The 14123-nt window shown below is 44.3% G+C and overlaps 1 protein-coding gene across 1 annotated transcript in view; it reads left to right on the forward strand.

Moving 5' to 3' along the window:
* Positions 1-14123, forward strand: part of fto (FTO alpha-ketoglutarate dependent dioxygenase) — a 128274-nt gene that overhangs the window by 35319 nt on the left and 78832 nt on the right. The window contains exon 8 of the mRNA XM_030094142.1: positions 6180-6299. Coding sequence (XP_029950002.1) covers positions 6180-6299 — 120 coding nt within the window. The remainder of the gene's footprint in view (positions 1-6179; positions 6300-14123) is intronic.

Below are 14123 nucleotides of genomic sequence, written 5' to 3' on the forward strand. Positions count from 1 at the left end.
AATCCTCATCCATCTGGTGCTCCAAAGAGGTTAAACACGACTGAGAACCATCTGTAAACACAGCGAGATTTCATCCGGACAGCATCCGCTAAACTTGTTCTAGAATACCAGGAAGTATTCTCTAATAACACTTTAGATGATTTAAAGAGAGCTAATTAAAGAGTCATTAGCATGTCAAGGCAAACATGCGCTTGTGTGTTTTACATCATGCAAATTTGCACACTATTTGCATAGAGTCCAGGAGACAGACGTAGATGATGATTCATCTATAAGTTCAGCTTTCTTCCAAATGACAGTCAGCCCAAAAGACGACCAAAAACTTTTGATTTTATTCTCATTTAAATGCACTTTGAAAAAAAAAAAAAAAGTATTATTTTTTTTGTTCTCATGCTCTTTTAGGATATTCAGTTTTGGCAATTTATCCTCTGCCACTTTTGACTGAAATTTAAATTTAAATGAATATTACTTTAGAAAAACATTGGCTTTGCTTTTTAATTGCAGTGCGATTTTATTTTGTGGCCCACAGTGGGAGTCGCCTGACAGCAGGTTAAAGCTCCATAAATGGCAGAACGGGAGCTAACCAGCGATCCACCTTCTACTTACCTTGTTGTTTCCGCTCAGGGAAATGCCGACAATATGAAATCCAGGTTGTTCTCATTTGTCCCGGCCTGTGATGGATCGTAAAGCAATAGCTTCCCCATATGTTTTCTAAAGATGGAGTCGTGCCCCCTCTCTCCCTCCCCAGCCCCCCCCCCCCCCCCCCCCTTTTTTTTTTTTTTTTTTAAACAAACGGCACAATGACTGATGCTGGCCTGGTGTACTGAGGGATGGAGTGAGGTCAAGACAAGAGGAGCGTGAGGGGCCGTCCGCGGAGCCGCCGGCCTCCTGCGTTAGCTTTGCCGCGGGCCAACAGTTAATATAGCACTTCACCTCTCCCCCCCTCGCTCGCACCCCTGGGCCCGGAGTGCACATCCAAGCCGGCGCGAGCGCCCGAGCCCTCTCAGCAGGATGCCGTGACAGATGAGTCTGACGTAAGGTTGTTTAAAGGTTGTAGACAATATTAATTATTCAGCACTGCCAAACAATGGGGCTGTCTGTGTTGGGAGAACTGCTGCGCTAGTTGAGCTAGCAACACCTGCTAGTTTTTTTGCCGCATAGCACCACAGGATTAGCGAGTATAGGCCCCCACCAGGAGGGCAAGGCAGGTTTATTTAGGAGAACCGGGAGCTATTTATAATAGAGCAGGTGTATGTTTGTGCGAGTGTTTAACTAAGAAGTGGTGGGGGTGGGGCGGCCGGGGGTTTTGCTCTCAGAGGCTCCAGCCTACCTGGCATTCGCAATGATCGATGTGGCCATTTGTTTGGAGTTGCCCACAAGAGCAGAACACCCACTTAAATGATGTATTGTTGGCGGAGTTATTTATGATGGCGGCCTGCTTCGACGCTTGGTGGGCGCATATTGCGCGGGTCGTGTTTGACATGGACGACCGAGGAGCGAACAAGGCTGAGACGCGCAGGCAGCCTGACCCGAGCGGCGCCTTGTGGGCCTTTCCTCTAAAAACCGCTAAACAGCAGCAGCGGAGCTCATGGCGCCTGACGTTTCCACACATGCCGTACAACACAGCCGGTTGTTGAGGGGATTGCGGGGCGGGGACCGACCCCGATAAGACGGCGCGTCTGCCGCCGATGGAGGGCGGCGGGGTATCAGGTTGAAGCGGGGCGCGATGGGACACGGAGACAGAAATGAGGAAAGGCGAAGATCCCACCTGTTTGTTAAGCGCGTTTCCTTTCGCTGTCTCCTTTTAATCTTACCTCCTGTCTTACGTGGCGGGGGTAGTTGAGCACGTTTGGCTTTGAAATGCTAATCCCAGGCACAAGTGTCTTGTTTCATTTAAAGCCACTGTGTCACATCCCAGGTGGGTGTGTGACAGAGTGCCCTGAGGGACCCCTTCTAATGATGCCAGTCCCCCTCCACACTCCTACAGTAAATATTGAAGGGAGGGACGAGGATTTCCCACATGTTCAGTCAGAAAGTAAACTGTGCCGGAGCAGGTGTGTGTGACCTTCCACTCGCCTGTGTTTGTGGACCGAGATCTCTCCCCAGGCTCTCGGCTCTGTGCTTGCATTCGAAACAACTTTCCCAAAAGAAGGAATCTCACTGTCATCTTGTTAAAATAGAGCAGTTTGTGCTTATTATTCCTGCTGCCTTCACCAGTTTCATCACCCTTTTTGAGTAATGTTATTTATTCGTTTGGTTCTTCATTGACTGCTTCGCTAAATAAAGATACAACCTTCATGAATTGAAATGTATGCGGCAGTCTGTGCATGTACAGTGTAATCTGGCTGCTGTATGACCAGTCAGAAAAGTGTATGATGAGTGTAAATTGCATGCCTGGTGGTTCGCAGAAAGCTGGGGGCGCCAGTTATCCTGGCTGATGTGTGAGGAGGCCGAGAAAGGTAAACAGAGGACGGCAGAGTGGGATCGATCACACTCTCATCAGCTCTCACCTCGGGGTCCGGGCCCCGGAAATTGATTGGACCCGCTCAGGGAATAGCGTGAAGGTGTGGAAAAAAAATAATAATAAAAAAAATTGCGCCTCATTAACCTCAGGGAAAAAAAAAGGGGGGGTCTACTCGGCTTTAGCTGCGGAGTTACCGCGGTGGGCGGCCAGTCGACTAATGTGAGGCTAATGTGTAGTTAGTGTGTCCATCACCTGGAGAGATGACAGCGACTGCCGCAGGGGAGTCACCAGCTCCCCTCTCGCTCCCCCAACGCCATCTCTGAGAAAAAGCTAGGCCTAACAACCGCTCTCTCTCTCTCTCTCTCTCGCTCTCACGCACACTTTCGATCTGTCTGCCTGGATAGGTGGCATTTAGTCAGAGTTCCCCGCCTGGTAACTCTCAGCTGGGTGGCCAGACTCCAAATGCCATGTAGCCGGCGCTCCTCAGTCGCTTCAGATGGCCTGCTTTGTGGCAGCCGCTGGCCCGCGCGGCGGGGGACGGGCAGCCATGTCGGCTCAAAGCAGAGACACAGGTTGGTTTCTTCTCACTAAAGGACAGGCAGACAATCAGAGAGATAGAAGGAGGGACAGACTGGGAGAAAAAGGACGTCCGATATCGGCGCTGCCGGCTTTGTTGTGTGTTTGAGCTGTTAGTGATCGAAGGGGAGTGGATTTGGAGTGTGTTGAAGGGACCATAAAGGATGACATTTCTTTGAAGGGCGGGTTGTATGGAGTGACTGAGAGGCTGCTGAGCAGTGCCACTGGCTGTGTATTCTCCCTGACATGCCCCAGTCCTTGCATGTCATCCCCGCTGTGATCAGAGCCTTTGGGAAGTAAATGGCAGGATGATTCTGTGCACAGCGTCTCGTCTCCCCAAGACAGACTTCACTCAGGTTGTTTGTGTAAATAGTTCTGCTGTCTTTTAAGGGGGTGGGGGGCTTGATGATAGGTTGCCTGCTTCATAATACAGAGCAGTAAAACCAGCAGCAGTTGCAGCATAACCTATTAGACCTCCAAAAGTATGAAAACTATAATCTATAACCAAGCTATAATTATATTACAGGATCAAATAATGGGTCATTTAAGTATTTTTACCCAATACTTTCCGAACTACTTAGTATCTATTATTATTTCAAGCATTAGTTCCAGCTGAACCATGATCCATTAGAGTAAAATCCAGCCTGTCTGACATTTACCAAACAATTAACATATTAATGGAACGTTAACTTCAGTATGTTATTGTTAACTAACAATTTAATAGTTTAAAATTAGTGATTAACTCCTGCTACAAAGAATTATTGGGTTGAGCCTTTTGATTCAACTGATTCAAATTGGTTTGCAGATTGAGAGACAAACTACTGCTCATGCTAAGGGTCCATGTCCCAATGCCTCTCATGCCTCTTTAAGTTCACACATTGACATTTGGGATCTCACTGATCTCCAATGACAATGAAGACGATTCTGATTCAGAATCACGGTGTGAAGTGAATGTAAGTGTTCAAATGTTGATTTCAGAGTCCCACTAACACAACGTTTGAAGGTAGACGTACTCGTTGTTTTTTTTTTTTGTTTTTTGTTTTTTTTGAAAAAAAGTTGACTAAACTTTTGGTCATAGATGACAATGATTGTAAGTGGGTGTAAGTCTCTGTGAAATATCACTTTTCCAAGACAGTTTGACCAAATTTGATTGCTTTGAGATATTATGTTCGTGGAAAAATCAGAATATGCTCTGACAAAGAACTCCAATGTTTAAAACGAACCTCTAATAGTCATTTGTTTCATGATTTTCCAGATTTGGTCAGATTGAAACAAACCCCGTTCTAATAGTGTTGCGAATGCACCTGGAAGTAGAAGGCTGCCATTGGTCAGAGACCCTTCTAAATACAGGACCTGGTTTCTCCATCAGCTCTGGTGCAGTTGAAGTGACATATGAACCTTTACAGACCAAATACTTAGTTTATCAAGGTAATTAAAAATATAAATTTGTTATATGTTCTGATCACATACTAAAAAAAAATGGCATTCAAAGCAGAACAACAACCAATCGAAAAACAATCCAAACCTTTGTGTTTTCCTTTAAAATTTGGTCTGGACGCCGTGCCTCAGCTCAGTATCTCCATTTTATGGAAACAGAGTTGCATTCCAGCCACTGACCGGCTGAAAACATCTGCATCCTATGAATGGATTAACATGTACAAGATGTATTCATGGGGAAAAACACTGGAATCCAAAAATGCATTTTTTCCATTTTATTTTTGTTCAATTTTCTGGGAGCTCGTAGACAGAATTATTATGCTGAAACCTTGTTGCAACTGTTTGCGCGTTCCCATCTGTGAAAAGGCTCGGCGGTGTACTTTGGTTTAATGCTCTGTTTGAGGAACAATAAACAAAATAGTTTTCAGAAAAGGAACAATAGTTCCCCCCGTCCCGTTTGATATGCACACCATTGTATGCAACTGCATTTTGTTGTCGTACAGTTGTCTGCGTCAGTGTGAAATGGAGCGTGCATTGTTTTGGCTGGATGATGCTTTGTAGGACGTTTTGGGGGAGGGCAAGCCTCCGCGCCGCACGATTATGTTGGCGGCAATTGGGGCAATCTTTGACATGCACGTTCGGCAATTGTATGCAGAGACATTAACAAAGCCCCTCGCACCGACACGGCGACGCACAAACGGCACAGACACAAGCGCACGGACGTACACGCGGAACGACACATTTAGAGGCAGATAGGCTACACCTGGCTACGCCAAGCATCCTAGCGAGGATTAAATCAGCACTTCAAAAGAGCAGGAAACAAAAACACTCCCAGTGGAGGAGAGGGGAGCGGCTCGGCGGCAGAGACTGTCATCTCCAGACGGAGCGGGAGGAGAGGGAAGGAGGAGACGGAGGAGAGGAGGAAGAGGGCGGAGCTCTCAGGTGTGCTCGCTGGAAGGTGTTTGTGTCTGAACAAACATCGTCTGTGTGTTTCCTCGTTCGGAAACCGTGATCTGTTCATCCCGTCAGTGTGCCGATGACCGTCACTGGAATTCTCTCCTTTTACATGTAGTGTCTGCATTTTGAAATTATTTTTATGATTTCCAGTGAATGGAAGGGTTCATTAGAAATATATTGTCATTGTCATTTGTTTGTCTTAGTTTCCTTTTCTTGTAGTTTGGAAGGCCGGATATCTTTGTTTTTTTTAAAGTATATTTGCACTTTTTTAAAATAGGTATTGTCATACAAATAAAAGTTTTTCATATAATGACAGAGCATTTCTGCACAAAGTATGTAGTAGCCTTCTTGTAATTTAATTAAAATTATAAATATTTTATTTTAGAAAAATACTATTATGGGGAAGTTTCTGTATTTATTTTTTTTTTTTTAATGTTAGAAAGACTTACCATTGAAGTACTCATTTGTGTGTGTGTGTGTGTGTGTGTGTGTGTGTGTGTGTGTGTGTGTGTGTGTGTGTGTGTGTGTGTGTGTGTGTGTGTTTTATATTTGAAGTAGTTATTCACTGTGTACTTTACTGATACTCAGCCTGCAAAATCATGAGCTACTGAAATCTGTTATCATCGGACTATAAAATCCCTCACTAGTTTTATATGATAGTTCTCTGTAACAGTTTTGTCTTTTCCGTGCCTGTGTGTGTGTGTGTGTGTGTGTGTATGTGTGTGTGTGTGTGTGTGTGTGTGTGCAGGTGGAGTTCGAGTGGCTGCGGCAGTACTGGTTTCAGGGCCAGCGTTACGCCCGCTTCTGCAGCTGGTGGAGCAGCCCGATGGAGCAGCTGGAGCGGGACTGGAGGCTCATGGAGACCATGGTAAGCCCGGACTCACACTCTGTAATCCCTCAGAGGTCAAGTAACTGCACGTCATAGAGGTTTCAGCCCACTTGTACACACTACTATATACTGTGTGTTAAACATACTTCATCAAAATTATATTTCATTGACCGAGATGTAGTTTTAAAACTACAAACTTCATGCCAAGCCGTGCAATTTCCCAATATCCGGCGAAGTTTCCTGGCCAGAGGAGGCACTCTGTCATGTAATAATAAGCGTTTTCACCTTTCTAAATGCTCGACATGCCTTCGCTTGTGCTTCTTAAGCAAACTACATAAGTGTTCTGCTGTCCAATAAAAGCTCCTCATAAGGGTGGGTGTGTTTAAAAATTACATGATGGATTGTCTAAGTTCTCGCTGGCCTCCATTATTAGGGATGTGTCATGTGTTTAATCGCAGCCTGGCAGAAGTTTTTATTACAGAGGAACGTGGGCACGCAGCTATTAGTTAGACACCACAGTAAAGGAATCACTTAGTAATGTCAGACTCATAATTAAGTCACCTTAGTCACAGCCCTGCTCAGTACATATGTGCCACACACACACACACACACACACACACACACACACACACACGCAAATACACACACCGATACCTGCTCGGTCTCACTTTCTTTCTCTTGCCCCCAGACGGGTTCTGTACACAGTCCCTCTGTCATAGATGAATTTCAAAGAGTGTGTATGTGTGTGCGTGCGTGCATGTGTGTGTGTGTGTGCCTTTAACATCCAGACACCAGAAGCAGCAGGGGGCACTCTTGTATCACTGTAGCTGCAGTAGAGCAAACGAAGGAGGCTGTGCTCCTCTTTTTCCCTCTCTGCTCCCTCTCCTCTCTCTCTCTCTCTCTCTCTCTCTCTCTCTCTCTCTCTCTCTCTCTCTCTCTCTCTCTCCCGATGTCTCTCACCCGCTCCTGCTGTCTCTGGGAGCTCTCTGTCTCTGTCAGTGTCGAGCGCTGAGCAGTAATCACATCTAATGCTCAGGCGGGGATAAAGACAGGGGCTGGAGGAGAACAGTGCTGCCGACACTGCTCAGCTCCAGTCATAGTCTCTCTCTCTCTCTCTCTCTCTCTCTCTCTCGCTCTCTCTCCCTCTCTCTCTCTCTCCTTCAGCCTGGCAGAAGGAAGGTGGGTGTGTGGGTGGGTGGTTGAGGAGGGTTAGTCGACAGAGGCTAAACTCATCTGGAGCTCCACCTCCGGGCCCAGATGAAGTGTGCGATTCGGACCTGTATTTAGAAAAGGGCATCAGTGAAAAGTGAGGTCTCTCTCTCGCTCTCTGATGCCGTGTCTCTCTCTAATGGGCAAAGCCAACTGTGTCCACTGTCTGCCTTTGCGCCTGCCCTTTTTTTTTTTTTCTTGTTTTCCTCGCCCATCACACACACACACGCACACAGAAAAATTGCATCAGGCTCATTATGATGCCGTTTATTAAGAAAAACCAAAATCATCCAAATTCATGAATTAAAAATATGCTGAAGTATGTGGATGTACATTGGATGTGCTTTTAGTGCTTTTATATTTTTAATAGCTCAAATTGCATCGACACGTGTTTACCCGTGCATTCACTTCACAGATTAAATTCTTGGGCACAAAATTGCAATTAATGACAATGTTGAATCACACAAAAGCAAGTATGTCTTGTGCTGAAATACATATTGAACTTATGCGAAAATAATGCGCCTGTGTGCGCATAAAGGGAATGATTCACTATTGTGATGAAAGACAACATTATTGCTCTCGCCAGCAATATTTACATACATGCATCGACCTCTGATATGCTGATGAAAAGCACTTTATAGATGTGACTTATAGATTTTCCTTTTGGAGGTTTTGATAGCGGTGCTCTTTTCTTGCTGTTAGATTAAAACTCATTCCTTTAAATTACTTTGAGTTATTTAAATTATGTTCCCCTCCCTCCTTCCACATTTCTTTATTGCATATATTTTATATTTTCAAGCTGGCAATTGACAGCACAGTGTAATTTAGTAAAATACAAGTGACCCACTGTGTGCGCACGCGGCTCCCATTTTATATTTGCGTAGATTTTTTTGTGCGCCTGCACGGCGTGTTTTAATACAGCATTATTTTTTTTTTTTTTGTCCAATATGATATCCACGGGTGTTTTAAAATAAGTATATGTCTCTTTAAATAGGATTTTATAAAATCACGCTGTATTGTTTTATACACGGCGCTGTAGCAATAAAACAGCCTATTGCTTTATCCGGCTAAAATAGCAATACAAACAGCCAGCCTTCCTCTCTTTATTGTCATATTTAGCACACAGTGTTGTGGGATGTGTGCGTTTGTTAGTCTGTGTGAAGAATATTGCAATATTGGGGTGGAGGGCGAGGGCTGTGTTGGGGGGGGGGGGGGGGGGGGGGGGGTGCTAGCTCCTGTTTATGGATACTGTCTCTCCCTGGGGCTCCCTCTTCTGCTCCTCAGCCTGTTGTCATGCAAATGTTCATCCTTCCATTTGAATGACATTCTGATAAAATACATAAATAAATAAATAAATAACGGCAGCCCCGAAACAAAACAAGTCCACTTGCTCGCTCGCCTCTTTCCGGTACCTCATGAATTCACGTGGTTCCTTGATAGAAACAAAGAGGCGAAGCTCCTGAATAATCTTCAAGTGTGGGTAAGTGTGTGTGGCATGAGTGCACGCTCCTGTGTGTGTGTGTGTGTGTGTGTGTGTGTGTGTGTGTGTGTGTGTGTGTGTGTGTGTGTGTGTGTGTGTGTGTGTGTGTGTGTGTGTAGGGTGAAGGTTCTGGAAGGTGCAAGAAAGGGCATTAACTTAAAGGTTTTTACACTCCCTTGTGATCTAGGGTGCTGCAGTCCGTTTAGACGGCGGCTGGCTCGCGGCCGCCGTCTCCCTCAGGGCCCTCGCTATCGCCGCTATCATACAATAGTGACATTTCCTTAAACTAGCCACAATGAATAGCTACCGTCTGAGCGACAATAGACCCAGAGTCTTGGCTTTATGCAGAATATTTTAAATATCGGTGTGTGTGTGTGTGTTTTTTATCTATTCTTTTTTTCACTGTGGGGGAGAAGCGACAGCGAGCCCATGAGCACGTCTCCCTCTGTTTTCTTTCTTTCCCCCTCTGTCCTGTATGCGTGTGTGTGTGTGTGTGCGTGTGTGTGTATTTCGGAGTGTACGTGTGAGCCATTGATGTTAATGTATGCACTCGGCATGACTTTAATTGATTTAGCAGCTCTGCTTGCACAGTACAGCTTTTTCCCTAATTTGTCACTTTCCTGACTTCTGTGGCTGCTCATCTCACAACTTCAAAAGCCGCCGGATGCAAAGAGATTTCACCGCACTCTGTCGCCGTCTTCCTCTCTTTCCCTCCCTCTCTCTCTCTCTCGCTTTATGTTCTTTCTTTCTCTTGTTTTCTCCCTTTCTCGCTCCCAGTATCTCGCCACATCTCTGTCTCTCCCCTCGCCTTTTTCTCCCTCACTTGACAGGAGAACGAGCCTTGTAGATGGAAATCTTTTCAACACATATCAAGGAAATTAATCCACTTTCATAATAAATGGAATCCACTCAGTTGAATACATTTGTATACTTCAAGATGTACAAAACAGGAAGTGGTATCGGGGCCATGTCTTCCCTCTACTCTGTTCACCCAGCCTGTCAGTCCCTGTTTTCCAAAGGTTTGGTCACACACACACACACACATACACACACACTCACATATACATACACACACTCTCTATTTTCCCCTCCTTGCCTCTATGTATAACAAAATTTACTCCCTCTGATTTATAATGGAAGGCTTTCTTTTATGCATGCATTCGGGCATCTGTGTGTGTTTGTGCATGTGCGTTTGTGTGTGTGTGTGTGTGTGTGGAGATGTGCTTTGGTGACCATTTCATCTTCTCCACCTCCGCCATAATAACGGTCTTCGGAAACAATCTGCCTCTGCTCAGGAGGGTTGCGCCGCAATCACACACAGCCCGGCCCGGTCGCCATCAATAGCTGATTAGGTTATTGAGCAAACGTGCCAAGGAGGAGAGCAAGGAGGGATGTAGGGATACGGATAGTCTGTACAGTCAGAACAGAGCCAGAGAGGTTGAGTTAAAAAAAGAGAGAGGGTGTGTGTGTGTGTGTGTGTGTAGGGGCGAGGAAGGGTAGCAGGGCTGGGGAGGAGGAGGAGGAGGAGGAGGGGGGTCAATGTAAATGTTATTGCTGTGTGAGCTCATTTGATCAGAGTCCTGGAAAGGTTAAGCGAATCCAATCTGGTTTTGTATGGCAGAGTGGAGACACAGGCGCTGGGGAAGAAACCCCCAGGACGGAGAATGGATTATCATATTGGCGCTGGAGTAGCAGGGGCCTCCGACGGACAGTTTACTCTGCCCGTAATGCGTTTAGACAGCAATTGGCCTTAATAACCTTTATTGACTTCAGCGGGTCAGTGCCAAGAATCTAATTATCAAAGTGTATCAATTTCATTGGAGTTTAGAGTTGCACCGCTCAAAATAATTATTTTAAGGTCGGGCCGGGGCAATTAATCCCCTCTCCACTTATTTGATGGCTTTGTAAAACATTATAAATGTTATGGTTTCTGTTGTGCGTTTCACTGTAAATAATTTTAGGGAGTGATTTTTTTTTTATAACGTGTGTGTGTATTAGGAGTGTGTTGCATGCCGAGGTCCAGGTGAGAAAGACAGGAGAAAAAAGAAGCAGTATTTTGGAGGCTGCGGTTGAGTCGCGCTGCAGATGTTTACCAGCAGTCATTTTTCTTGCGCGCAGCTGAGCCGACTTTTATTCCCACTTTATATGCACACATGGAACCCAGATTAATTATAAGTGTGAACTAAGCAGTAAACTGTTTAAAGAGGCTTTTTATTGCTCATTATGAAGCCATTTATTATCTCTTACATTAAATCACACTGCGTTTATGCATCATATTGTTTTGTGTGTGAAACTCCGTGCGGCGTAAATAGGCTTAAGCGTATATTATATTCCGATTCTTTGCGGTTCTTTCATATATTCAGTGTGTGTGTCTGTGTGTGTGTGTGTGTGTGTGTGTGTGTGTGTACGGATCGGTTTGTATCCGGCTGTCTGTGTGTGTGGGGATGGTGTGTCCAAAGTGCGAATGAAGAAAGTAAATGTGCAGCTGCACAGTAGTTTATCCTTCATTGACAGTCAATATGTGCTGTTACCTGGATAGCAGCAGCTGTTTTTCCTTATCGCACAACATAGACTAGAGGCCTAATCCATGCGTTCATTATTGCATGGCCTTGTTTACCCGCAGCTGTTTATTAGTGTGCTTGCTTTGCCCTATTTAGACTCGGCTGTATAAAAGAGAAATTACTCACAGATTATTGTTATTATTCATTTAAAGAGGAAATATATGACTGATAATACATTTTACATCGCGCAGCGGCTTGTGTTTGGAAATATAAAATGAAAAGAAGCAGGAAGAGACAGAAAGAGAAGAGGGGGGAGAGAGAAAGAGAGAGAGAGAGAAGAGAAAATGTAGCGGTGCAAAGGTATTTGCAATTCTCTTTGAAGTCCCTATTCAACAGGGTAAGCTGAATTTTCGGCAGTGCCTGATAGTGTTTCTGCGTAAATGCTTAAACCCCTTTAGAGAATTTTCATGGGCAGATACGCGGTGGCTTGAAGGGAGCGTTTATGTTACCTGGAGCCAATGCAGCCCGCAGCTTTGTACCTAAAGATGTACACTAGTATTGAATGGAATCCCACAGAGGTTTGTCTATGACAGAATCTCACAGCAACATCGCTGGTAAGCCGAAGCCAGGATGGAAAAAAAAAAAAAAAGCCTGGAACAGAGTTAACCCTGTCGCCGTATTGCTAAGCTCTCACGTACGTTCCCTTACGAGGACGCAGACATGAGGGTGGACTTACAAACACACACACACTTCTACACTCCAATAACTCCTTCAAAGGGCCTTTAGCCATATGTCAGTGTGTCGTCCTGAGAAAGTAAAGGTTTGAGTTTGGGTTTGTAACGTCCTTCAATCAAGCTTTAATTTTTTGGATTTGGATCAGGAAGGGAGTGTGTTGTTGAATGGTTTTTAAAATCACTGTCACTCACTGAGATACACAACAACTCATTGAAAGGGCTTTTAAAGTACATCAGTTTACTTGAGAATTAAATTTTTGAGTTTTGATTAATAACTTATTTTATTTACCTATATGTAAAAACAGTAACTTAATTTATTTTTAATGAAACAAAAAAATTGTATTGTCGATGGCTTATTAAAATATTTGCAAATACAGTCAAGTTAAGATAATTACTACTCCTTATTTAAAATATAATTCAATATTGTGTTGGTCCACTACAAGTATTTAGTATGACTTCACAAAACTAAAGCAAAACCCTGCACAGATGTGTGTCTCTTTCTATAAGCTGTAAGAGTTTGTATTGTTGAGAGCGTCAGTGTCCATTTCACACAGTTTGGAAGAAGCTTTACAGTGAAGTTTATTATGTAAGTAAAAGTTTTATAAAGAGACTGTGTTGGCATTCTTAAACTTGGATTTTTTTTTTTCAGTGCATTTGTTGCATATATATTCACATTTTGAAGCTGCACTGGAATATTACAGTAGTTGTTTATTTTTGAATGTGATAGTAGAATAAAGGCAGTGCATACAAATAAGAACATGCTCACACAACGGGTTGAGAAAGTTCACAAAGTTACTCATTGTCCTGAAACTTCACCCCGAAGGATTTTTTTTTTTTTTCATGCGCACATCAGACTCAGACCTGAGGAAACTTGTTTCGAAGCTGCGGATGACTGAAGCTAAATCGTACTATATATTAGAGGAACCTGGTCATCATTTAATGAACGCCACAAAGTGGAAGCAGGAGAAAGAAAACAGAAGCTCATCCACATGAGCGCCAGCCGCCGTGTACTCTGCGCCCCGTCTCCCACAATGAGGGGGTGGGAAGTTTTATTGACAGCAGTTTGGATAATTTATTTTGTTTGTCTGTGAATTGTGATGTTGACAGTGTTTTTTACTGTATCAGTGGGCTTTGAAGGCGGCTTGTCTCGTCTTCTTAGAAAACAAATGAGCACTTTACAGAGACTGATCTGCCTTATCCGCTTAGCAGCTCGCTCAATCCCTGCATTTATTTATTTACTTACTTATTTACTTACTTATTCATTTACTTACCTCTGTATGGATTTGGTTTGATTCACCCCCCACCCCCCCCTCACACACACACACACATCCACATACACTCTCCCTCTCCTCACAGCCAACCCCCCCCCCCCCCCCCCCCCCTTCTCCTCCGCTGCCTCGCTTCATCCTTGGCCCCGATCAGCAAGATAAGCCTTCAGAGGAGGGGAGATAACATCCATTAAAGTGGTAAAGAGGAATTATGGGGCAGCCCAGATTAATCACTGCTCAGCTTAATCGCATTCAGTGCGGACGCCGGGGTTGGCTGCAGGGCCCGGCTTCTTCCTGTGTCATACCAGCACAGAGAGAGAGAGAGAGAGATGCAAGAGTGTGTGTGTGTGTGTTGAAAAGTGCCTTGATCGGAGAGAAAGTATAAAAAGATGAAAGAGAGATTTCAGAGCGTCTCTCAGCAGAGCCCGCCCCTCTTCTAGCTGACTGCAGACATTACTACTAACCAGCACTTGACATATAATTATTCCAGGACTTTGATCCAGGTGTAATTGTTTACTCTCGCTTGCAATCATGTCAGAGTGGCTCAGTGAAAGATGTTGCCACAGACGCAGGGAAATACACTGATTTGTCAGTAAAAACAAAGAAAAGAAGTTAAGATCACATACAATTTAATGTAGTTTTATGTTGCTTTATAATAATCCTCTGGAATA

This window comes from Salarias fasciatus, chromosome 1, assembly GCF_902148845.1.
Source record: "Salarias fasciatus chromosome 1, fSalaFa1.1, whole genome shotgun sequence".
Classification (NCBI taxonomy): domain Eukaryota; kingdom Metazoa; phylum Chordata; class Actinopteri; order Blenniiformes; family Blenniidae; genus Salarias; species Salarias fasciatus.